Consider the following 25129-nt stretch of genomic DNA (forward strand, 5'->3'; position numbering starts at 1 on the left):
TCGGCGTTCTAGCGCATTAAATCGTTGCAAAGCTGTATTATAGGATTCGCCCAAGCAGGAAGGGTCATCTTTGAACGGGATGTTCACTATGATCCTACCGTTAGGACTTCGAGATACGGTGTCAATATATAACTTTTCGCAGCTGGGCTGTTCAAGTGTCCACACGTTCGGCTTTGTTGTAACTTCTTCAATTTGCCACAATTTTTTCAACTTTAAATCTATAGACTCCTCACAAGCAAACAAGCATTGGGCATTAAGCGCGTTAGTGTTTGCTCGATAGCGTCCCGAAACGACCCATCCTAATAACGTTTTCTGAAAAATCGGAAGATTATTAGCAAGTTTAATTCGTCCTACCGAAAGTAAACTAAAGAAGCTCTCTGTCCCCAAGATTAAACCAATTTTCCTCGATTTATTAAATTAATGATCAGCAAGTACAATGTTTGGAGGAATATGCCAAGTAGATGTATCTATCTCCGGTTCCGGATTATAGGCGATGTGAAAAGTAATGCAAAAATCGAGAGGTAACTCTAAGCTTGTTGCTTGCGACTTAATTTTTGTGGAAGTTTTATATTTACCAATACTTTCAATCTCTATGTTGTGTTTGCTACGTGGAAGCCTCAGTTTTTGTGAAAATTCTTCAGTTATGAAATTAACTTGTGAGCAAGAATCCATCAAAGCTCGGTCAAGAAGATAGTTTCCGGAAACGTTGCGCACTAAAACCTCTGCTATGGTGAGGATGATGTTGTCAAACGATGACGAATTGTTCATGTGTGTATGAACAGCGGATGTCGAAGTAGAATTTGTCGAATCTGGCATATTCCATCGATGTAACAAAGTATGGTGTTGACGATAACAAATCTTACACTTATGCGTTGATTCGCAGTTCGATAACTGATGTCCCCTTGATAAGCAAATAATACAGAGACCCATCTTTTTTGCATGGTCAAGGCGTTGCGACACACTAAGTGCCTTAAAACGGTCGCAGTTGTGTATTCTATTATTGTTGCTGGAACACACCGAATAACATGAGCTGGAACAAGAAATCGAATTGCTATTACGTAAAGGTTTTGCTTTCTGCGTGTTGGTAGCGCTTTGGTGTACATATCCAAAGGTGTGAGCGTTATCAATTGAGTCGAGGTACTGGCAATGTCTCTTCAAAATGTGGGTGCAATTTTCCCAGCTCGGCAAAGTTTTAAAGTCCAGAGATTCCTTCCATTTGTGATTGGTTTCTTTATCTGCCTTCTGTAAAACTAAATAAATAAGCATAGCTTGTGAAATTTGGCTTTCAGTTCCCAATGACAATAACGAGCCGTAAATTACCGATGCCTTATAAATTAAACTTCTCAACTGACCGCCATTAGGCTTAGAAATCGACGAAAGCTCAAATAAAGAGGAAATATTTTCTAAAAATATGAGAGTTGGGTTGTCATTTCGAGTTTTGAGTCTCCCCAATGCCTTCAAATAGTTTTCATTGGAAACTTGAAAGGCGTCAATGGTTTCTAATGTCGGTCCATTGAAACAGTTGCGTAAATGATTAAATTTCTCTATGTTGGACAAGCTATGTTCTCGATCAATAATTTGCTGAAAGGAAGTTATGAAATTTTGATATTCTGAGTACTTGCCGCTGAATGTAGGAAGTTTGAGTTTGGGCAGCTTCGATCCTGCCTGCATTACGCAAGTGGTGTCTGAGAGTGTGGTGTTGGAATCCTCGGTAACTTGAGACTGAATAATTCACTTTGTGGTTATATACAGCTCTTCAAGATCCATGCGACCGCAATCCTCAGGATCTCTCCTTTCAATTTCCGTCTGTGTAGACAACACATTTTTGAAATAAGATTCCAGATTACCAAGTCGGCATTTGTATTCGGCTGCTGAAAGTATTTTAGCACCAAATATTTTTCTTAATATTAGCCCGCTGTTGTTTGAGCTCTTCGAAAGACATGTTTAAAATGTTCAACAATTAACGAAAAAATTCCAAAAATAAAGTGTATGCTTGTTAGAAAACTATATAAAGTTTGCGATATAACGACGAATGAGTATAATAAAAATAGTTTTATACTTGCGATTAGATTGCTTTGAATCCAGAATCCCGGGTCGTTATCGTATAAACGAATATGTTGGGAGCTGCAGTGAAATGCGAGTAAGCGATAGTGATGGTGTGAACAAATAAGAGCGACGAAAGAATTGTAAGTGCAGCGGCAGCGATGCAATGTGATGTGTGATCACATACAAGCGACGTATTAGCGTATCAGCGATATTGATACCAAAGCAGCGAGCAGTAGTAGCAACAGCGAATCAAGTATTTGCAGTGCAGTGCGAGAGTAGCAGAGACGACAGACGTTCGCAGTGGCACCGAACAGCAACGATGGCAGAATTTAACAGTAAGGTATTATAGCCGAAACAGCCAAAAACGCTACTCCCTTCCTTCCTTTGCCTTCCTAAGCGAGCAAAATGTGTCAAAAGTTGAGCCCGTGGTAAAAACGCAGAAATCAGCCATCTTTGTTAGTTTTCATTTGAACAATGTTGCCATTGCTCAATACGCATATATAGTTTTGTACACATCTAACTTTTAAATTACAATTTTCATAATATAAAATATCAAATCTGATAACAACCTATTAAAAATAGTTTATATATTTATAAATAATAGCATTCGATTCTGATTTTGAGTTAGTTTAAGAAAATTTCAAACATATTGAAGAGAACTTTTATAATTACTACAGTATATCGGGATTGGCAACCCTGCGTTGTGAGAGAGCATTCAGCTGACACGTTTATACGGCAAAAATCCAAATGCCGTGGATTCCTACGGCATCCTACGACAAAGAGAGAAGGGAGTAGCGTTTTTCGCTGTTCACTTACATTGCGCGCCCATAAGATAGGTCGTATCAGCTGACACGGGCCACGGGCCACGGGTCTACGTTTTTGGCTGTTTCGGCTATTACTGTATTCTGTAGGGACTACAATGACCTTTATCCATGCCTCTGCAACTATTGCGAAGAAATGTCCAACTAAGTTGTACAAATATGCGATCATCCAGCAATAATGATGATGATGATTATTATGCGCGAGCCTTATGATGACCACCAAGAGCACGAATCACGATAGACTTATGTATGTTAGATAGCCGGGTACAAAATTCTTTACTAAATTAAATTACACATTTTATTTAATTTATTCGCAACTTCTAAATCAATTTAAAACACTAGCCCCACGTTGGGCGCCAAAAAATATAGGATCAGGAAGTGTTCTTCCAAACCGCATTAGTTCAACGAAACAACAGTGATTTAAATGAAAATGTGGGCTGTGTAATTATTGAAAGAAGATTGAGGAAAGCAAAACTTGTCGCCTTGGTGGTCAGCAGTAGACTGTATTATTTAATGTAAAAAAATGTAATTAGGTACAATGATTAGGCTTATGCTAATATTTTCGATGGATGTCCATATGCTTGCACATGCGAAAGAGTCACACAAAAGGAGTGACAAAAACTCTCGCTGTTATGTTGATGCTAACATTTGTAGACATGGATACGTATGTATATACAAATTAATTATGTGGGAGTATTATGCACGTACAATTTACAATACCTTAGAACGCACACACATATGTTTGTTAGTACAATTGAGTCCGCGCTCCTATATATGAGTAACTTACCTTAAAATAACTTAATAACTAATAGGGTGTAACGTTAGGTGACCCAACAGCATCCCTAGAGTATTTACTATTTTTTTCTCAAAACAAAAAAATCGTAAATATAACTTTTTGAATTTATTATGTATATATATATGTACATATTTTATTGTGTTAAAAATTGTTAATTTTTTTGGTTTCGCTTATACTAATAATTTTCATTTAAAATCAGTGGATAAAGTGAAATTTTGATATTGAAATCAGTAGAAATACATCAGATTTGAAATAACAACACAATTTGGTTAAAGAGATGAAAAAATACTGTCATATCTTTTAAAGTTGAGGGCTTATATCCCCTACAGGACAGTTGACTAACTCTGACGATATGAAGGAAAAATGAAACAGGAAATTTAAATATAATTGAAGAAATGCTGTGTGATCTGCCGATAATTTTTAACTGTAAAAAAAAATTTAATAATTTACCTAAATGTATTTATTAATATTACATGAAAACTAATTCATTCGGAATTTATTAAAGGTGTTCTTAATATTGCAAATAAATTGACTGCTTCAATCGATTTTTTTTTTTTAACTCTAAACTTTGCCTGCACCGAAGCTTTTCTTATTACAACTAGTGCTATGAGCAATAGTAAGACTTTATTACAATTTTTAAGTTCTTATTTTGTTCCTCAAAATTTATGTCGTTCCCCTCAAAGTAATCCCCTCAGCCCAAATACACTTGTAATGGCTTCAATTGACTCACAACGGTTTCCCCGGAGCGGTTGTTTGAGTTTCCTGAATAGCCAGAAGTCACACGGAAGGAAAGGTCAATACGCAGGTTGCGGCAAGATATCTCAGAATATACTGTGCAAGATATTGATTGAAAAAATCGGGCGATTGATCGTCTCTTTCCGTGGCGTAAGCTGTCAGTTGATGTTGTTGGCCGTCCTGGATGTGGTTTGTCGTCAACGCGTTCTCAACTCTCTTTGAATAATTTTTACCAATGAAAAACACTTGCTCGCGACAAACAATTATTACCGAAGGCCTTTTCCTACCTTATTAACGTTTCGGCACCAGAAATTTTATTCTCCACACAAAATTGAATGAAACTTCTTTGTTAAAAAATTTCACTCAACGTGAAAATCGCCGAATGATTTTATGTACTACAGAGAGACAAGCGTATACTAAATATTAATGAGTATTTACAGATATCACTGTTAGTAATACCAACCAAAAAAAATTTTTCGACGAATGGGGTTTCACACGAAATTTAAACTAAGAAATCTTACTATTTTTTGCTCACAATAAAGAAGAAGGTTAAGAAAGATACATTTCTCCTATGCTATAATACAGTGGTGGATTCAGAGGGAGGAAATGGAGGAAATTTACCCTCCCAAGAGCTAAATGGCTTATTAGTAATTTTACTGCTCTAAAAAATCCTATTCAGAAATTGGCCATTTTATTTCAGAAACAAATTTAAAAACTGCCACCATTTTTGAATACAAATAATTAATAATGCTAAGATACCACTCGATTTACAAACTGTATCAACGTATGCGGATTAATTTGTTAATAAACCCAATGACATCCGTTACTGAAATGGCTAAATTTGAAGCGACGCCCTTGATAGGGAACTTGAAATAGATACTACATTCAACTCCATATCTAATATGTTCGATTGATCCTCCTCCTCCTCGGTTTTCCAACATAGAAGAACTAGTAACTGGAAAAATAAGGAACAGCGGGAAAAGCAACGATACTCATCGCAGCCGTGTTCAAATTTAAATTTATTGTTAGGATTTGTTTGCCTATGTGTATCATTCACTTAGCGTGATTCTTCAGAAAAAATCGACCGATCTGACAAATGCATCATATATGACAGATACTCTGCTTGTAATGTACCGAAATTGAAGACAAAGATATTTTCGATCGATTTATTCAGACACGAAAAAATTAGCGACAGAACTGAAAGTTGACGAAGAAAAACCAAGAACCTGCGGCCGTCAAACAAAACGCGAAAATTTCTACGTGAAAACATCCGAAGAATACTATAGAGTCTCATTGTACACTCCTTTGTTGGATACAATTGGCGCATATTTGAAGACACGCTTTACTAGAGAAGTATTGGATGGATTTCAACTGATTATGCTGCTTCCAAAAAAGTATGTGCATTAAAAACCGAAGAAAAGGAAAATCTTGTCGACTGATAAATGGATTCAAAGGGCTTTTGGATAATGACAACATCGTGCTACGTTTGAAGCTCAAGGGTGAACTTGATTACTGGCAGTGCCATTGGGGGCAGAAACAAAGGTCAATATACAAGAAGATACCTACTACTGCATTGGAAACGTTGAAAAACTATATTGCGATAATAATCTTCATGTTTCAAGTAAATGTTTATTTGAACATCGTATTTGAACGAGTAATTTGTTTCCGCAAGGAAATGTTTAATCTTACTCATATTTGAAGTATTTTAAGTAGTTACTAAACCTATTTATTTATTTATTTAATATTCAACATTTTAGAGAAACTGCGAAATAATTTCTCTAGTTACCGCCAGGTCGAGACAAAGAGTTAAATGTCTAACATTTCATATTTCATAACATTTAGAAGTAAAGTAAAGAACTAAAGCAGAGCTACAATAGAATTGATCCACTATTTGTTGCCTTGCAAAAATGCGGAACTTGAAAAGCACTTTTGATATATTCCTCATTAATGAACACAAATAGCTCTTCTAGGAAACCCCCTAGATACGTAAGCTTATATGAATGTACATATGTACATAAGTAGTACAGCACATTCAATGTATGTATGTATTTAAGTTTGTATATTTACACATTCACTAAATGGCAAAATGTGTAGGTTTTAAGCGGTCCAAGGGCCAAAGGTTCTGTAACTACAATTATTAAAACCTAAAATGTGGAATTGTCCACTAACTCGTTCTTTACAAATTTCACAAAATGCTTGCTTTAACGTGAAAATCCCTGCATTTTATCGCTGTTTGAAAACTATGAAAATCTCCCATTTATTATGCGCATTTGATGGTTATGACGTACTAAAAATGTATTTATGATAAAAATAACTGTATTCCAGTATTTAAAAACATGCTTATATTCTTATGTTAATGTGCGACCACAAAGCAGGTATGTATAGTATATCAGCAGCCACAACTGTTGCAAAAACAGCAACAAGAACATTGCCTCCACCAACGTAGCGCACTTGAATACTCACCACACCCACATACACTTACACATATTCAAGCATATGTTTGCCCCCGCTGACGAAGTGTTGTAAATTTTTAATGAACCCAAAAATAAATCCCCTTTTTGTGCAGAGCCGGGGAATTATTGTGATGATTTATTGGCATTTAAATTGCCACTCGCCCCAATGCAGCTCAGCGAACGGCTATTGGTTCCCATTGCATTTTTTACATTTCATGTGCATGTGCTCATATGTATATGTGTGTTTTAAATATAATTTCTTATATTGTATGTACATACATACGTACATATAGTATGTATATTTGTGGTATAATTTGTGTGTGACTATATAAATGCTTATAAATAATTTTTTGTGGTTGCTCTTAACTGATGACAGTATGGGAGTATATAAATAAATTATAAACAAGAACAAATAAGCCAACACACTTGACGCATAAATAAAGCAGAATGTGGAAAATGTCACATAACAAATATTTTCATACATTCACTTTCAAATATTTTCGTATAGCTGCGACCAGTACATACCGACAAGAGTGTTGAGTAGCACTAAATTATTGTTTAGAATTTTTATGAAAGTTTTCTAGCAAAAACAGGGCGGGCACGTGCCCGACACACACACCCTTACGTAGTGATAATGAATAACCTTAAATCGACGCTAAATATCCAATAGAATCCGTTGCTCTAATTTATGATTTGTTGTTATTTTGCCCACAGTTAGAATATTTTTTCAGGTTATATTTCAAAAAACATACAATTCAAATATTCGACTGACATAAAACAATAATCATTTGAACCCTCCTAAGTTATACGGAATATGGGCTTCCACGTAAGAACTAATTTCCAATCAATTATATTTCGTATGTATGTATATATGTATATTAGGGTGTTTTTTTTAACTATTAATTTTTTTCAGTCCCGTCACGAAATTTCCTTAGAAAAGCCCTAAAAAAAATTCTCTGAAAATTTTAGCCCTTAATATTATCATTAAGAACTGGACCAAGGCATGTACAAATTTTCCATAGAAAATACACTGCAATCGTGATTTTTTATCTTTAAATGCAGATCAGAGGTATTTTATGGCATCGCTTTGACTTTAGAGGCATATTTCACTCCATCACTCCAGCGAGGTAGTACTGGGCTCTAAACCTGATTTTTCCATGAAATTCGCTATAGAAAAAATGTTCATCACAAACTTGTAGGCAATTTTATTTGCTACAAAAAAGGTTCGAAGTCAAAATCGCTATCATTAATAATTCTCAAGATATTCGGCTTTTTAAGTAAGGCTTTATAGAATTTTCATAGATGGTATGTAATAAGTAAGGATATCACAAGTTGCGACACATCGTTCCTGAAAATTTGAAAATGGAAAAGCTCCGAGAAATACTTAGATTGATGTACAATGTCTTTTTATACTCTCGCAACAATGTTGCTAAGAAGAGTATTATAGTTTTGTTCACATAACGGTTGTTTGTAAGTCCTAAAACTAAAAGACTCAGATATAGGGTTATATATTCCAAAGTGATCAGGGTGACGAGTAGAGTCGAAATCCGGATGTCTGTCCGTCCGTCCGTGCAAGCTGTAACTTGAGTAAAAATTGAGATATCATGATGAAACTTGGTACACGTATTCCTTGGCTTCATAAGAAGGTTAAGTTCAAAGATGGGCAAAATCGGCCTACTGCCACGCCCACAAAATGGCGGAAACCGAAAACCTATAAAGTGTCATAACTAAGCCATAAATAAAGATATTAAAGTGAAATTTGGCACAAAGGATCGCATTAGGGAGGAGCATATTTGGACGCAATTTTTTTGGAAAAGTGGGCGTGGCCCCGCCTCCTACTAAGTTTTTTGTACATATCTCGGAAACTACTATAGCTATGTCAACCAATCTCTATAGAGTCGTTTTCTTCAGGCATTTCCATATACAGTTCAAAAATGGAAGAAATCGGATAATAACCACGCCCACCTTCCATACAAAGGTTATGTTGAAAATCACTAAAAGTGCGTTAACCGACTAACAAAAAACGTCAGAAACACTAAATTTTACGGAAGAAATTGCAGAAGAAAGCTGCATCCAGGCTTTTTTTAAAAATTGAAAATGGGCGTGGTCTCGCCCACTTATGGACCAAAAACCATATCTCAGGAACTTCTCTACCGATTTCAATGAAATTCGGCATATAATATTTTCTTAACACCCTGATGACATGTACGAAATATGGGTGAAATCGGTTCGCAACCACGCCTTCTTCCAATATAACGCTATTTTGAATTCCATCTGATGCCTTTTCTGTATAATACGAGTATATACATTAGGAACCAATGATGATAGCGGAATAAAACTTTACACAAATACGGTATTTGAAAAATATGTAAATGACGTATAATGAAATCTCGAGTATCACTTTATCATGCGAGAGTATAAAATGTTCGGTGACACCCGAACTTAGCCCTTCCTTACTTGTTATTATTAAGTATTAGCAATTTTCTGCCTTAATGGCCATCTCAATAACCTTGATACTTTTCATCACTTTTATATGTTAGTGGAACCGCTCTCTCTCTCTCTGTTTCTCGCTATAATTCCCTAAATTATGCAAAAATATATCCAGATGCTCGTAGATATAATCTAACTTGAAACTCATATTTCAACAATTTCTTCATAATTTTGTGCTTTATGGTTACTACTAACAAAAAGTTTTTCCAAGCATCACTTTCCGGAACAATCATAATCTTGATAAAATCTGTACCTTTCCTGATTGAAAGACAAACTACTAGTTCGACTTTTATACGCCAAACTTCAGAAATTTTCTACAAATGTAGTTAGAATAATATCCTTGAAAGTCCCAAGCTTTAACCGACTGCTATATAATTCCTAAATTGATCACGTACTTAATCCCTGAGTGCATTTTCAGAAAACACCTTAGGCGCAAATGTTTCACCCTCCCTTTCATTTCCGCTGTTGAATTGTAATGATTTCTGAGAATTTAGCGCCATCGTTGTTTCTGAGAGCATGCGAACTACATTTGAAACCCAAAGGAAGATTTTCATTAAGTAAAACTGGACAATTAAAAGACTGTAGGTTTCGATATACTTGTCCACGAATCAGGTTTATTTACGTTCCGCACAACTTTTCGCATATTTTCGGATGAGAATGGGGATCACGTATAGTTTGTGAGCGCGAAAAGGGGTGCAGGACTCTAATCATGACTGGAAAAAGTTTTATTTCTAAATAACCGCTATATGATCGCAATAAAAGATATGCAAATATCATAAAAACAAAAACACATTCAATATTTTCATAAACAAATTCGTGGTCTGGACACTTGAAATCATCCAAACTTTTCTAAAATGTGCAGGACAACAAAAAAAATATCTTATGCAGAGCTGTGGAATTGATACTCACAATAACATTATCAAGAGAAGTTAATAAAAACTTTATACAAAATCTCTTTACTTAAACGCCTAAGATTATGTGACTAAATGTGTATTTTGTAGTATTAACAAAATAGGCGTGAGTGCCAAATAATTTAAATAAACCATATTTGTATGTATAATGTATCCTAATCGTATTATTTAATTAACACTTCGCTGTTTTGATTTGTTTACCGTTAAATTCAAAGAATATGTGTTGCATGCCACATGTAATGAACTCAATTACTTGCGTGCGGTGTTCCAAAATGTGTACATATGTACATATGTATGTACAAACGAAGAATCACATAATTCCTACAATTAGAAATTAGACTGCTACTCGTATCTATTTACGATGACGCACATTCCACATTTTTATTGGCAATTGAAAGCAATTTTTGAATTTTCATAAATGTAAACACCAACGGAACAACAAGTACTTGTTTGTGAAACAAATGTTGTATATTTGTATGAGCGTTTATGCAATTAACAAGAAACGTGAATATGCGTCCACATTTATCGCAGAGACAGGGTGTTCCAATTCAAGCAATAGTATTTAAATTATTGAGTACTCTTAATATGACATTTGTGTAATAGCGGCGAATTGGGAAAATGGCAACTTGGGTTATATGAGGGAATCTTGCAATAAGTCAGCTGTTTTTCATTTATCCATCATCGTTTTTTTATAAATATTTTAACAATTCATTTTAAAAAAATCAAATAATACAATGTTATATTTAAAAGTACTTATATTTTCCATTTTACAGCGAAGAAACCTAAACTGATTGTGGTTTGAGTCAAATTACGGCGAATGCCACTGAAAACAGTCTCGCGTAGTTGCTACTTTGTCGCAAACTAAATTGCATGTAAAAATGAACAGCTTTTTTATGATATTGCCATTTTGCGAAGATTGGAATAAATGCCACAAGTTATGCAACGTTAACTGAGAACCACACTAGCAAATCTGCGGTATATTTCCTCCTTTAGTTTTCGCAATTTATTTAAAAGTCACTATCTTGTTCTTAATGAATGAGGTCAGTCTAGAACGAAAAATTTTGATGATTTATTCTGAGAGTATGGAAAAGGGGTTCTAATTTCTTTGTTACACAAGTATTTAAGTGTATGGAAAAAATTTTTAAATTGACATTTTCATACAAAATTAAATACAAATATACAAGTCGTACATATGTATGTATGTAGTTATCATAACAGATAATGTTAATTTGAACCTACAGTTAAAATTTCATGTGAATACGCACGGAAGTCTCCGAATACAGAACGCTTCAAAGCTATAAAGGATTGGAGCGACATTTTGTTTACTTTTCCACCAATTGAGTAAGGCTTTTAAATCCCACCCTAAAGTATAATTTACGCCAAAAACAACGATAACTTTTTTTAATTTTTGGTCAAATACTCTTGCCAGATGTGCGACCGAGCTTTCTTCCCATTTTTGGCGTAATCAAATAGTCTGACATGTGTTTTAAGCTACGACGGAACTGACGATGAACGTCCGAGAATTCCAAAGTTACACCCGTCAAATGTGTAAGAATATTTAAACACCCACTATGTGTAAGTATGTTTGTACACTTGTATACTTAGTCCTCCATTTCTCGTTCATGGCACTTTTCTGAAGCGCTAAAAATTCTGTGCCGTCCAAAAAGTTAATGAGTAATTATAAGTATATTATAGATTTACGTAGTGCATATATGCATGTATGTATGTGTATATGTGTACAGTTATTTTTGGATTTTACAGGAAATTAGAAAATTACTCATTATTTCTCCTAATAATACAAAAAAACAAGTGTATGTCTATTAAACAAAGTGAAATGGAATTTCAAATAAGTTCAACAAACGAAGCTACCTACACCGTGTTTTCCGATTGTTAAATTACGAAATCAACGAGAAGCACTCATAATCCATCTTCATCAATCGCTCATACCATCGAACAATTCATCAATCGCACGGCTATTTGTTTAACTAGGTGGTTATGCGAGTGTGTGTTGTAATGGAACAAAGTTTACATGTACATATGTACATGTGAACGTGTGTGTGTGTATTGGTAAAGAACATAAATGCTAGAAAGCAAAACACAATCAATGTCTGGCTAAGAGCTTTTGATGAGCCAAAAGATTTCATTATTTGGCACTTCATTGGCACTAAGTACCGTTTCTCAATGCAGGCTAAGCAAGCAGCACAAATTGCTTTGGCATGAAATAAAAATGATGATGCGTTATTAATAAACATCAACGTAGTGTAGAACATTAAATTCTAATTTTTTTAACGCAGACAAAACGAAGCGCAAAAATAGATTAGTACCGGGTTTCCAATAGGGATGATATGATTTCTAAGTGTCGTTTGGCCATTTTTAATATGCCATGGACTGTAATATTCATAATTTCATTATGAAAATATATACGCAAGACAGTGCTTATAATTATCAAATTAATCGTTCTTCAATTGCAACTTTACCTGCGCTTTTGCCGTTTTATGGTCGTAATAATCGTTCACCTTCGCTTCGTATGCGTCGAATTGTTGAAAATTTCAAGCCTACATTTCCTTACATAATGTTCAAGTGACAAAAAGACACTGAAGACCGCAACTTGTCGATCCAGGACGTTCTCAATAATTGGTACGGTCTCAAACCACAAGCTGGCGGTTTGGGCTTGCATCCGCATAAAATTATTCTCACTCAATAACTGAAGCCATTAGACACCGTAGACGTCTTGAAGTTGCTGATCTTTGGAACAACTTGAAAACGATTATTTTAAGAAAATCATACTCCGCGATGAGGCTCACTTTCATCTGAGTACCGTACCACTGTCGATTCTCGTGCGAAGAACATCCACAAATTTTTCATGAACAACCATTGCCTTGACAGTTTTTTTGCGGGTTTTGGCCGTAATTGGAAGAAGTTGGTCTTCACAACATCTGGTTCCAACAATTATTTCAAAAAATTGTGACATTGAACGGCCTCCAAGAAATTGTGATTACATCATTAGACTACTGGGATTATTTGAAGCCATTGGTATTTAGAAATAAACCAGATCTATTCAATCTTAATAAGTGAATATTCAACGTGCTATTCATGCCAGACGATATGAATTAATGGAAAAAAGTACCCGAAAATTGGATTCATCGAATTCGTTACTGCAAAAGAAGTTGGGAAGGCCATTTGAACTTAATATTGTACTTCACATTAAATAAAAAACTTTTGTAAACAATTAGTGTTGTTTTAAGAAATCATCTCTTATGGGGAAACCCTGTATGTGAGCAAAACACTGAACTGAAAACACGTTTATCTACAAATATTTTGAACATGATGAATTCCAACTAGCCAGACAAATTATGACCTCGAAACTAATGCTTTGACAGCGAATATAAACCATTTTCCCAGTGATTAAACTTTCAGCAATTTGATGTTGTTAGCAATGAGGTTATGTCAATTACAACCGATTGCCATATAACCATTGCTCGAAGATGCCAAAATGTCATATGTTATGAGATCATATACAAATTTTTCGAACACCCCTGACAGTTATTTTATGAAATAATAACGTTTTTGTCAACAAAGCTTTTCTAGGAGAAAAGTAAACAAGTAATATATGGATTTGGGATTAATTAGCATTTTTGACTGAAAATGGAAGTATAAAAGCACATCATATATCTTCGAATGCATTTAAATAATTTGTGAATGAATTTTCAAACCTTCAGAACTGTTATTTATTTACAACTCTGTTTTTATAGAATTAAAGAGTGAATAAAAATTTTAAATAAATGATTTAAATATTTTTTAAGTAATGACGACATTATAGTTAAGGGGATAGTAGTGTTTTTAAGTTTTTAAATAAATACATAGTATTTTATATGTATCTTAAACAAATTTTACAGCAGATTTCAAAAGTTTAAAGCGTTTCCCACAGCAAACGTTTTCAAAGTCGGTGTCCTACATAATTAAATTACTTCACCGATTGTATTTTGCAATAACAAATTAAAATGGTATTAAAAACTAAATTTTAAATTTCAAAAAACTCTCCCGGCGTCACATAGGATCCTTTAGTTTTTGATCATTGATTTACAAGAATTAAACCAAATCCCACCTTAATGAAACCAGCAATTAAGATAATCTGCCGCTTGTAACCATTTGCCATTGCTCCCAAAATAAAGGTTCTAGAGAAAATCTTTAGGTTTATATTTGTGTAGATCAAGCAATCCATTACGGGTCTGTAGGAGATTGCTCCTAACAACGAGACGTAGAACCTGTTGACGTGATGTCATACAAATGAGATTACCTCTGCAAACAATCGCTTGGAACAGAATCTACTCACGGGGCATTAAGAACATCGTCACCCTTCTAGCAAGTTCGGATCCATTAGTGTCCTTAAATCTAACGAATAGCTATTTAAGTAATTAATGTTAATAATTACAGGCAATATTTGTTTAAGTTTTTGCTCGCGAACCACGTTAGTATTACTGGTATTTCGTAGAGAAAGATCAAATAGTTTGTTTATTTTGTTAAAATTAAATTATATAAATATAAAAACATTCTTTTAAAGACAAACCCGTAGTTTTGTAATAAATTTTTTGCGAATTGATTGTAAATATTTCGTATTTTCTTATTCCAGGTAAAAATCTGGTTTCAGAACCGTCGAACTAAGTGGAAAAAACAGGATAACATCACGAATTCGGAAGTTGCCGAGCACAAAACGACAAATACTTCTAAAAATTCAAGTGAGAACGGCAAAACGCCGAACAGTGCCACCACGGGCTCGAGTAGCACCACCACTACGCTATCGGCGGAAACGACAAGCAAAAAATCACAAAACCACCACCACAGCAACAATGGCCAAAACAATAGCTCCGCAAATGGTAACACCGAAAAGAGTCGTTCCGCTACCTCGACTGAATTGAGCGCCAAATTATCTGTGAAGCAAACGACAAAAATCAAGAAACAGCTGAGTGCATTGCTGGAGAAAACCACAAAGAATACAACGACGCCGTCTGTCAACAACAATAGCTCAGTCCTGGTAAATGGTGGCGGCGCAGACAATGCTAAACCAACAACGGTGAGTGGCAGCGGCAAAGCGAGCAACAACAATAAAAACGCGGAAAACGCACCTCAACATCCGCAGCATAATCACCAACACCATTCCCACCGCATTCACCACTCGCACTCCCTTGCTCACCATCGACAACACGCCATACCGCTGACAGTTGAACCGGCAGCGCCATTGGAGCAGACCGAGAAACTCGAAATAAAATTGGAGGAGTCACCGCAACACCGCGAACTACAATTAAGCATATTGCGCGCCGCCAGCAATCATAGTCCTCTGCAATTCAGCGACATGGATTTCGAGAGCAAATTGGCAGCATCAAAAATATCGAATGCGCTGCTCGGCTCAAAAATCCATGCCGATAGAACAGAGGAGGCAAGACGACGCAAGAGCAGTAGCGAGGAAAAGGACTTGCAACAAGCAACTGGAAAGGCGCGAGCAGAGAAAATTCTAAAAATGGAGACGGAGGAGGGGGGACAGAAGGAGAATGAGCAAAAAGAAACAGATTTGAATAGGGAGATGGATGAAACGCGGGAAACAGCTGTAAAATCGCCAACCACAGATGATGACGAATTCGAAGAGCATGTAGAGGAAGATACCGAGATGCACAATGTCGAAAATTAAAACAAATCAGAGGAGAATATATAAGAATATTTAATGGAGAGATCTTCCAGTGTGAACTGTGCCAAAAACTGAACAAAATTTAATTTCTAGGAATTTAATTTTAAAATGCGCCTAAGTGCAGTCATAAGAAGAAGCTCAATTACTGCAAGAGTATACTATTTTAGTTATATACATATGTACATAAGTATACATATATGTGTTTATTATTGCTAATTATGTATTTAGCTGTTTAGACAATTAAGGAGAAAAGAGTATAAAACCAAATCAATTGAACAAACAATCGAATTATTTAATAGTTTTAACTAATGCTTATGCTTATTGTAATTATAAATTCGCTTTTCGTATGCAATTTCGCAATTAATGAGCTAGTAGAATAAGAAGAGTACTAAAGATGCGCAATTTCGCTTTAGTGTTGCCATAAATTCAAGGAATAAATAGCAAATTAAAAAACTAATGAAGCTTATGAAGATTTCGAATGTGAGAAGAAACAGAAATTATCGTAATTTGGGTGTAATGTGATAAATGAACAAGAGTAACAAAAAATAAATGTATACGAAAGGAATTTAAATGCATAATGTATGTAAATATGTCAAAATGAATGTATGTACATAATTATGCGAGTAAGTAAAATACATACATATAAACAAAATTCACTTGCCCAAACACATTCTTGCAAGTCCATTTGCTGTTAATTTCAATACAAGCAAATCGTTTATCACATGCATACACAGTTTATTGGTCGTGTTTACAAACAGTGATTGTAATCAATTACATAATTCAAACTTCAACTATTTATTGAATGTACAAAACAGGAGCATTGTATGCTTAACGATACCTATGCGAAAACACAATACAAAATAAAAATAAAAAACTATACAAATGAGTAAATAGATCTATTAGATAACTATATAGGTATATCGACCACACCGCCGGCAGTAATTAAAAACTCGGCAACTTCGCTTGGTGTCTCTGGTGAGTACACGATTTCAAATCGACGCACTGTTAACAGGTCCCCATTGATTTTGACTTCTTTCGGGACTTTGGAGAGCTTGAGACGTGTGCGCCCTAAATGTGCCCACGCTAAACCCAAGCAGGGTGTTTCTTTCACCGCATCACTCACTGTAGCAACCTAAAAGTCCAGAAATATTATATAGTTTAAAATTTCTAATTTGTATCTTTATCACTTGGTTCACACAAATCACCGCGCAGTTGTATTTGTCAGCATAATGCAACAAGTGATTTGCCAATTTACGCATGTTCCGAGCGCGCTTAATATAGTTGTTGTAGGTGCGAAATATTGCTGCGACTGAATCTATTATAATAAGGCCAATATTAAATGATTCCATTAGCTTTGCTAAACGCACACCAACACATTCCAATAGGTTACTCTGTAACATGGATTAACAGTTATTAAAATCTATGCATAAATAATTAAAGAAAAATATACTCGTATTAAATAATCACATACCGCTTCCAGAATATGTTCTATATAAATATTTCCCATATAGTTGATATTAATTTCAGGAAACCGCTTTTCAAATACTTTCGACAACTGAAACAGACGCTTCGAAGGAAAAGCATCTTCGGTGCAAATGTAGGCGACTGCTTTATTCAATCCACCCAACTCAGTAGGCAGTTGTACGGTTAGAGATAATTGAAGCAGCAGTTGCGTCTTTCCAACTCCTGATGCGCCACAAATCTCTGTTATGCCACGCGTAACGATTCCACCACACAAGCAGTGATCTATTGATGTACAGCCTGTCGTTATGTGAGACCACTTCGCAGACAATGGCTCTTGAAGTAATGCCGATACTAGTTCAATGATAGATCTTATATGTATATAATATTTTTCGGAATTAAGAAATTTGTTTACCGGGATGAAAAACGACTTTTGCAGCTGCATCCTTTAGCACACGTATATCCGCTTCCGGACATTCTTGAAAAAGTTTCGACTTGGTGAAAGGACCAGGTTTAGCATATTGTACAGGCTGTCTAATTTTCTTGGATGTATTGGGACTATCTTTTTTATGAATATCACCTAATTTCGGACTACCCGCCATACTTTATTTACAAAACATATTCTGCACAGAACAAATCTAAAATTTATTGATCAAACACACAACTCAAACTAAAATAACGCGGGTTGTTCAACAGCTGTAAGATTAGTAAGAGAGTTGCCAGAGCCCGAATAAATGTCCCATATATTCTCTTTATTATTTATTTAATATGGCAACGAGGGCCGGATATTCATAATAGAGTCGATTTTCCGATAAACAGTCATAGTATATGGTATAGTGAAATAAATTTATCTTACAAGCAGAAATTGAATTTCAATTTACTTAATAAAAACTAATTGCAAAATCGACATATGTAGATTTTCCAAGAATGACATCCGTTAGGACCTTCTGCGGGAATCGAATAACTGTGTCATTTAAATTTCCACATCTCTCCGTTGTTGTTGTTGTTCTAGCAGATACCTAGTCCCCGTTAGGATGGTAAGGATTAGCTAAGTTGTCGTCGACGTCACCTAACGGAAGGCCCAAAAAACGTGCTGTTCGACGGTGTCGGACCAAATGGAGAAGCATGTTAGATTAGTGGGTTTTGTGGGGCATGCATTTAGGTGGCCAGTGTAGGCCAGTAGGAGTTTAACCTGCTACAGTATCCAGAACAAAGCTACGCAAGGGCCACTCTCGCTTCTCGCGGCAACTCGAGCTCTTTGTCTGCGATGGGTGGTGGTTTGACTCCGAGTACGCCATTCACTGGAAGGGAGTCAGTGAAAGTGTTGATGGCTACACTGTGAATGGCGGTCAGTGCTTGTCGGAAGTTTGTTGCTTCCGAAGTCTGATCCGCGTACTGTCTAATGTCGTCGACGTAATTGAGGAATGGCCACTTGATGTTCATAGGAGGCAGATCGGCTCGAAGCAGGAAATTGCAGGGGTGATTTCTGCTAAAGCGTCCTAGCTGGAACTGTCTCAAGAGGAATTCATTCTGCTCCTTGATCCTCACTATGTAGGAATTCGATAAGAGACATCAAGAAGCATCCAGCCCCAGTCCGGAATGCAGTATTCTGACAAGTCGGAAGCTTCCTCGTCTGTGTTCCACTGCATCCAGGCGACCCCATTGGTGCGACGTAGTTAGGGACCGGCCGAGCGGTTGCCTTGTAAGTTCCTTGTCCTTTCTTCAAGTGTTGCCGACTAGCGACAGCTCTGAACTTTGACGATAATCGCGGTCGTATGAGGAGTGAATGAGCATAGACTATTTTACACCTAAAATCTTAGGATTATTGACAGTCGGAATCTTGACGCCATCGACTGCAATATTAAGGTCAAGTCTGTACTCCTTCTTCCAGTTTGTAAATATGGTCGCTGCGAGTTAGGTTGGGGAGAGTGTTAAGTTCCTTACAGAGAAGAAGTAAGAAATGTGGAGAAATAGCCGTTTACCTCTCTCTCTCTCTCTCCGTATTATGGGTCAGACGTTCGGCGAGTTCATAACGAAATACCGTTTAATTTTTGTAAGTAAGATAAGATGCTATTTAAAACTTACCCAATTTTGAATTTTGAAGAGTGTGTATGAGCGCGTTAAGCAATTAATTAAAGCAATCTTCAAAAATGGGTAAATTTTTTAATAGCTTCTCCCTAATCGAGAGTTAAAATGGGTATGTACGGATAGATGTTCTTCAGATTAAGAAATTTAAAATAAAAAATTATTGTACCATAATAAAGTTGAGTGTGTGTTTTCTTATAGGTCTTAGCTCTTCATTACTTGTTGCATATAATACTGAAAAATGTTGGAAGTTGTTATGCCAATATTGAAAAATAAATAAAGTTGGTTTTAACATTATTAATAAAACAATTTTCATATTCTTATCAACAATGTAGAGAACTAATTGTATCCTAAATTGATGTCGCTGGGTTAAACGAAGTTTCGTGATAACAGGAGAGACCACCATATGCCGCTGGTCGCAGTGCTTTCCTCAACTTTCATTCTATCTATATCACCCTATCTTTCTTGCATCCTTATATTATTGAATCATGGTTGATTATAAACTGATATAGCTTTTCAAATACGCAAATGATTGTTTTACAACTAAGGTTTGTAATTGGCTTTTCCCTGTTTCAGTTGTAATTTTTGAAATAGAAATAATATGTGTATAGTGCTTTGATTCTGATGAAGAACTTATATTTCACACATTTACCTATCAAACATCCATGGCACTTCTATACAAGTTCAATGTATTTTATAATTAATCACTTTAACGAACTTTATGTTAAACAAATGCGTATTATTTAACGATAATTTATAGTGATAAATGTCACATATTTTCATATTAGAAAAATTAACAATTAATTGATGTTATACGAGTCTTCGTTTTTATTTACATCGCAGGTTTTCGTTTGCGGTGGATACAATCTAAAATATAAATCCTACTGGAAAGAATAACTTAATGCTTTGGAGTTGGTTTGGACAATTCCTCCAATGCGCGAGCCTCGGCTGCTGCCGCACGCTTTTTCTCTTCAGCCAATTTGGCATCACGCACTGCCTTTTGCTGGGCTTCGATCGCACGAACCTTCTCTTCCTTCTTGGATAATCTGTTCTGATGGAAAGCTCCATAACCAACACCAACCAATAGCAACGACCAGCGGCCGAATTTTATTAAAGGCGATACACGTACTGGAGCCTGCGACATTTTGATTGAGGTATTATGTAATTGGCTTTCGATCACAAAAGTTCTGCAATTAAATTGTGTAAATTTGTGATCATTTATTATCTCGCTAAACTGAATAATGGATGTTGTATGACGATGTAATAATAGTTACATATTTTATTGATGGAATTTTTCAATAAATTACCAATTTACAGAGTCGCGAATTTCTTCAACAGATATAGTTCCAATGGAAAATCGTAACCACAAAACTGTCAAAAGCTGACAGCTGGAAATGTCAAAAGGAAATGTCCACACTTTTTATTGGAATGGCGTTGCCATATACGAAAAAGTTATAACATTATACATACTTATCATGTGAATGGGATAAATCCCTTCCTACTAGAAACGCTCGATGTATGTTTTCGTATGATTACATTCACATCGAAGTGAAACGAAACAGCGCAGCAAAACGTTGGTCAAATCTCATCATTTTACCCTTTGTAGAACACTCTATCTGTTTTGTAACGGATTCTCGATAAGTCAGTCTTAAGTTCGATCATTGAATTGTTAAACAAAAGCGCCAGTTTAATAGCTATACGCTTATCTCCTAATTTCACTTTAAGCTTACTAATCATTATCCGAATTAACATCTTCTTAGTAATATCTCCATTATTCTTAACACCGCAGCACTCTAACTAGAACTGTGTCTATTGCACAATCCGACAGCTCTTAAATACTAAATCGTTAACAAAACTTCAACCCGAAACATGCTGGCAACTACGATTATGGATGTTTAGTTAATTCTGGTAATTTATCGTCGAATCTATTTTGTTCTTGTATCGGCGTTCGTCACAATTTCTAACATTCTTGGTTTGAAAATATATTTTTGTTCTCCGTATGGCAACCTTTTTCCTTTCACGCTAACCTAGAAGTAAACAGCTGCAACGTCAGTGGACTTAGTGGTAAATAGGATACTATTAATAATTTTATTTGTTAATTGTTAAGTCTGAGTTCAACTTAAAATACATAATGAGTAGAAATTACAAAGAGGATCAAGCGAATGAAATAGAGGCGCTTGAATCTATATATTACAGTGAAATGGAAGGTTTGTACATGCGTTTATACCAGAGAATCGTAAAACAACAAATGAAATATTTGTTTTCGATTTCAGTACTGGAGACAGAACCTAGTCACAAATTCACTATAACCATTGGCACTGAAGAGTATAATGCTGAAGAGGAGTCAGGTGGTATGGCGTGCAAACTCGTCTTTACGTATACTCCTACTTATCCAGACGAAGCACCCGAAGTGGCAATAGAAGATCCTGTTAATATAGAAGTACTTTATGAAGAAAAACTACTTGAACACCTCAAAACAACAATAGATGAAAATATAGGGATGGAAATGGTTTTTACATTAGTTAGTAGCGCACAGGAATGGTTGAACGAACGTTGGGACGATTACAAATTGCATGAGGAAGAAGAACGCTCACGGAAGCTTCTTGAGGCAGAAGAAGCTGAGCGAAAGAAATTCGAAGGAACTCGTGTAACTGTCGAATCGTTTCTTAAATGGAGGGCAGAATTCGAAGAGAGCACAGGTATAACGGCTAAACGAGAAAAGAACAACGACAGCAAAAAACTGACAGGCAAAGAATTATTCATGCGCGACACCACTCTCAACGATTCTGATATTAAATTCTTACTTGAAGCTGGTGACTCAATTGAAAATGTAAAAATAGATGAAACGCTATTTCAAGATATTGGCGATTTGGAATTGGGTGATGACGATGACTCCGATGATGAGGATTGGGTGCCAGGCGCTGATGATTAGATTTAAAACTTTTACACTTACTCATATTTGTTAGTTAAAAATGAGTCGTTTATAATTTCTTACACATTTATTAAATAGATAAGGTATGTGAAAAATATACACGTCAAACTATATAAAATGAAGAGAGAAATGCTATTTATGGGGAAGTATTCACTTTAGAAACTTGTTTTCTCTTTGCTTGTGATCGCTGTTATAACTTAGTCCAAATGGTTTTTATTGTCACTAATGTCAGTGAGCCTCAAGCCGTTGTTTACAGTTTCAATGTCATCCAAGTTAAATTCATCATCTGATTCTGAATCTTTTCTTTGACAATTGAAGATACTTTTAGATTCATTTGGCTTCAGTGCCGGTGGCAATTTTTCTCGGGGAAAATCAAGTTTTTGCCATGATCCAGGTTCTGCTTTTGGCATAGTTATCTCAACTTTTGTTGCAAACATATGAGCACTAGTTTTATTTACATCAATGATCTGCATTTTATATTGTTTATTAGACATAACTCTAATTTAATGTAGATAAACTTACGCCGCGTAATTCTATTTCCATGTCGAATTTTGCATCATCCTGTTCAGGAAATACAAGATTCACGTGGAGGCGGATTGGATTTACTTCTATCTTGCTACTCTTATAATTATATTTCTTGGCATATATGGAAACAATGACGTTTGTTGGAGTTTGATGCCAATCGTACCGGCAATTAACCACTTGCTTGTCTTCCGCCTTTGAAAAATAAAAACAAAAGTATTAAGAAAAATAATTTTACTTTGAGGTAGTAGCACTTACCTCCTTGAGCCATTTGTGCTCCCCGCATGCACAGCCCTTCTGTGCCATAAACACAGAAAAATCACTTGTCTTTCGTTGGCAACATGACCAATACTTCATACCTTCGTGGAAAATAGGAACTCCAGGATGATATACACATTCCGCATGATCAGTAGCTGTACCGCTATACGAGTAAGTGCAGCCTTTATTTTTACAAGAAGTACCAATTGATATTACGCTGAAAAATAAGTAAACGATAACTACATATATTGGATGTTCAAACAGCACATTTGTTTGTTTTTTTTTTTAATTATGTTACCCAGAAGCCAAATCGCTGTCTTTCTCAACGTTAACAGTTTTTACTTTAAGTGTATCTATGGTATCTTTCAACGCTTGTGCAACTGTTGGTTTTATTGTAGTCATTGGAGATTCAATAGGTGGTCGCTGCATTGATTCTCTAATTGGCGCACGCACTTCTACAACCACATTCTTATCATCTTCATTCTTTTCTGGCTTTTCAGGTTCCGGTGGTTTAATATTCGAGTGTTTTGATAGCGTACATCCTTTAATGCTTAAAAATTCAGTAAAATCTACCGATTTTTTGTTGCAACATGACCAACCCTTGTATGCGTCATGGAAATAAGGTGCTCCAGGATGATGGCAGCAAGATTCTGAAAGGAAACACATATCCTTTTAATAAGAACTTTTTATTTGCTTTGAATTCCAGAAAGTTCTTGTGAAGATATTTACCATCGGTATTATTTTCTGGGTCAAAAGTTTGCCCACAACCGCGATTATAACAACGTTCCATTATTGTGTATTTTTAGTTTTTAAACAGTTTGGATTTTAATTTATTTCAATTTAGACGAAAAATATGAGCTATTTATCGAGTTAATTCGGCACACATTTTACTATATTTTAGAAATGCAATTCTTATTATGAAGTTTAAAACGTCAGTTTAGTAAATTTGCAAATTAGTGATACCATATTGTTATTTCTCGTCAGAAAAAATGCTAATAATGCTCGGTATCAAAGGAATATTTATTTTATATTCGGAAATTTAAATGTTATTATCCATAATTTGTATGTCATTTCATGTTCTGGTTAGAAACTAAGCCAGAGTCCTTTCGGTAAAGTGTACCAGAACTTTACTGGAAGATGGTTGTAAACCAAATATTGAGAAAACCATTTTCAACATGTTGCCGATAAAGTTCTGGTTAAGCGCTAAACCAGACATTGAGTAAACGCCTTAGGTTCAGTTAAGGTCTATGCTATAGAAGATGTTGCACGACAAAGAAAACGTCACTTAATCATAGCCGGAGACTTCAACGCCAAGGCCATGGAATGGGGCACACCGACTACAAACCCAAGTGGTCGGAAAATTCTCGACATGGCGGCTAGATTAGGTCTTATCGTCGCCAATACAGGATCCCAAACCACCTTCAGAAGGCGAGGATGCAACGACACAATCCCCGATATCACGCTGGTGTCCGAAGTGGAAAGTTTTGGAAGAATATACTGGTAGCGACCACCAATACATATCCTACCTCATAGGCCCAAAAAAAAGTCCAGCAACGACGAAAAGAAGAGGAACACGTAAATGGAACGCTTCCAAGCTAGACTCAGAAAAGCGCCTTGCGGCCATAGATGAAAACCCTCCAAAATACCACGCAAGTAGCCCAGCTAGGTTAATTGTTCAAGCAACTCTGAGCACCATCACTGAGGCATGTAAAGTAGCAATGCCCAAAATAAAATGCGGACATCCAAGGAAAGCAGTTTACTGGTGGACTGACGAAATCCGAAATCTTAGACAAACTTGCCTGCGCAAAAGACGATGATATACGAGAGCTAGAAGAAGGGGAAGAAACGGAATGGAAGAGCGTAAGGAATATAAAGCTGCGAAAATTGAGCTGAAAGATGCAATAACAAAAACAAAGAAAGATAAATGGGAAGAGCTTCG

The 25129-nt window shown here is 35.8% G+C and overlaps 5 protein-coding genes across 10 annotated transcripts in view; 2 read left to right on the plus strand and 3 right to left on the minus strand.

The window, feature by feature from the left end:
- The window catches only part of LOC120770407 (calponin homology domain-containing protein DDB_G0272472), a 143031-nt gene extending 126213 nt beyond the window's left edge, over positions 1-16818 (plus strand). For all 5 annotated transcript variants that reach the window (XM_040097880.1, XM_040097845.1, XM_040097854.1 and 2 more), the window contains one exon: positions 14883-16818. In XM_040097880.1, the coding sequence (XP_039953814.1) occupies positions 14883-15935 (1053 nt within the window). In that variant the 3' untranslated portion in view covers positions 15936-16818. The remainder of the gene's footprint in view (positions 1-14882) is intronic.
- Positions 16644-18078, minus strand: LOC120770429 (DNA repair protein XRCC3). Its single transcript, XM_040097895.1, has 4 exons — positions 17809-18078; positions 17404-17747; positions 17120-17323; positions 16644-17064 (listed from the first exon to the last, which is right to left on the minus strand). The coding sequence occupies exons 1-4, from the start codon at positions 17993-17995 to the stop codon at positions 16840-16842; spliced, it is 960 nt and encodes a 319-aa protein (XP_039953829.1). The 5' UTR covers positions 17996-18078; the 3' UTR covers positions 16644-16839.
- A 2006-nt stretch (positions 18079-20084) lies between these two features.
- LOC120766725 (ATP synthase subunit e, mitochondrial) lies at positions 20085-20896 on the minus strand. 2 transcript variants are annotated; one of them, XM_040092373.1, is made up of 2 exons: positions 20786-20896; positions 20085-20665 (listed from the first exon to the last, which is right to left on the minus strand). In XM_040092373.1, exon 2 carries the CDS (start codon positions 20620-20622, stop codon positions 20377-20379), a length of 246 nt encoding a protein of 81 aa, XP_039948307.1. In that variant the 5' UTR covers positions 20623-20665; positions 20786-20896; the 3' UTR covers positions 20085-20376. The 2 variants fall into 2 exon arrangements, with proteins under 2 accessions (XP_039948307.1, XP_039948308.1); XM_040092374.1 differs by having other exon boundaries at positions 20753-20846.
- Positions 20897-21487: 591 nt separating this feature from the next.
- On the plus strand, positions 21488-22532 carry LOC120782403 (RWD domain-containing protein 1). Its single transcript, XM_040114649.1, has 2 exons — positions 21488-21685; positions 21752-22532. The coding sequence occupies exons 1-2, from the start codon at positions 21610-21612 to the stop codon at positions 22408-22410; spliced, it is 735 nt and encodes a 244-aa protein (XP_039970583.1). The 5' UTR covers positions 21488-21609; the 3' UTR covers positions 22411-22532.
- LOC120782402 (cysteine and histidine-rich domain-containing protein) lies at positions 22459-24092 on the minus strand. The gene is made up of 5 exons (XM_040114648.1): positions 23920-24092; positions 23489-23840; positions 23191-23407; positions 22933-23127; positions 22459-22877 (listed from the first exon to the last, which is right to left on the minus strand). The coding sequence occupies exons 1-5, from the start codon at positions 23978-23980 to the stop codon at positions 22608-22610; spliced, it is 1095 nt and encodes a 364-aa protein (XP_039970582.1). The 5' UTR covers positions 23981-24092; the 3' UTR covers positions 22459-22607.
- Positions 24093-25129: the final 1037 nt, after the last annotated feature.

This window comes from Bactrocera tryoni, chromosome 1 (assembly GCF_016617805.1).
Source record: "Bactrocera tryoni isolate S06 chromosome 1, CSIRO_BtryS06_freeze2, whole genome shotgun sequence".
In the NCBI taxonomy this organism is placed as follows: Eukaryota; Metazoa; Arthropoda; class Insecta; order Diptera; family Tephritidae; genus Bactrocera; species Bactrocera tryoni.

What these genes read in the sequence shown, in the direction of transcription:
- LOC120770429 (XM_040097895.1), bottom strand. Translation starts at nt 17,995, where the DNA reads ATGGCGGGTAGTCCGAAATTAGGTGATATTCATAAAAAAGATAGTCCC. An exon ending in AAAAGTCGTTTTTCATCCCG is followed by an intron (nt 17,748 to 17,808) that starts GTAAACAAATTT and finishes TCATTGAACTAG; the next exon opens with TATCGGCATTACTTCAAGAG. An exon ending in CGGTGATTTGTGTGAACCAA is followed by an intron (nt 17,065 to 17,119) that starts GTGATAAAGATA and finishes CTGGACTTTTAG; the next exon opens with GTTGCTACAGTGAGTGATGC.
- LOC120766725 (XM_040092373.1), bottom strand. Translation starts at nt 20,622, where the DNA reads ATGTCGCAGGCTCCAGTACGTGTATCGCCTTTAATAAAATTCGGCCGC.
- LOC120782403 (XM_040114649.1), top strand. Translation starts at nt 21,610, where the DNA reads ATGAGTAGAAATTACAAAGAGGATCAAGCGAATGAAATAGAGGCGCTT. An exon ending in ATATTACAGTGAAATGGAAG is followed by an intron (nt 21,686 to 21,751) that starts GTTTGTACATGC and finishes TTTCGATTTCAG; the next exon opens with TACTGGAGACAGAACCTAGT.
- LOC120782402 (XM_040114648.1), bottom strand. Translation starts at nt 23,980, where the DNA reads ATGGAACGTTGTTATAATCGCGGTTGTGGGCAAACTTTTGACCCAGAA. An exon ending in GACAGCGATTTGGCTTCTGG is followed by an intron (nt 23,408 to 23,488) that starts GTAACATAATTA and finishes CTTATTTTTCAG; the next exon opens with CGTAATATCAATTGGTACTT. An exon ending in TGGAAATAGAATTACGCGGC is followed by an intron (nt 22,878 to 22,932) that starts GTAAGTTTATCT and finishes TATAAAATGCAG; the next exon opens with ATCATTGATGTAAATAAAAC.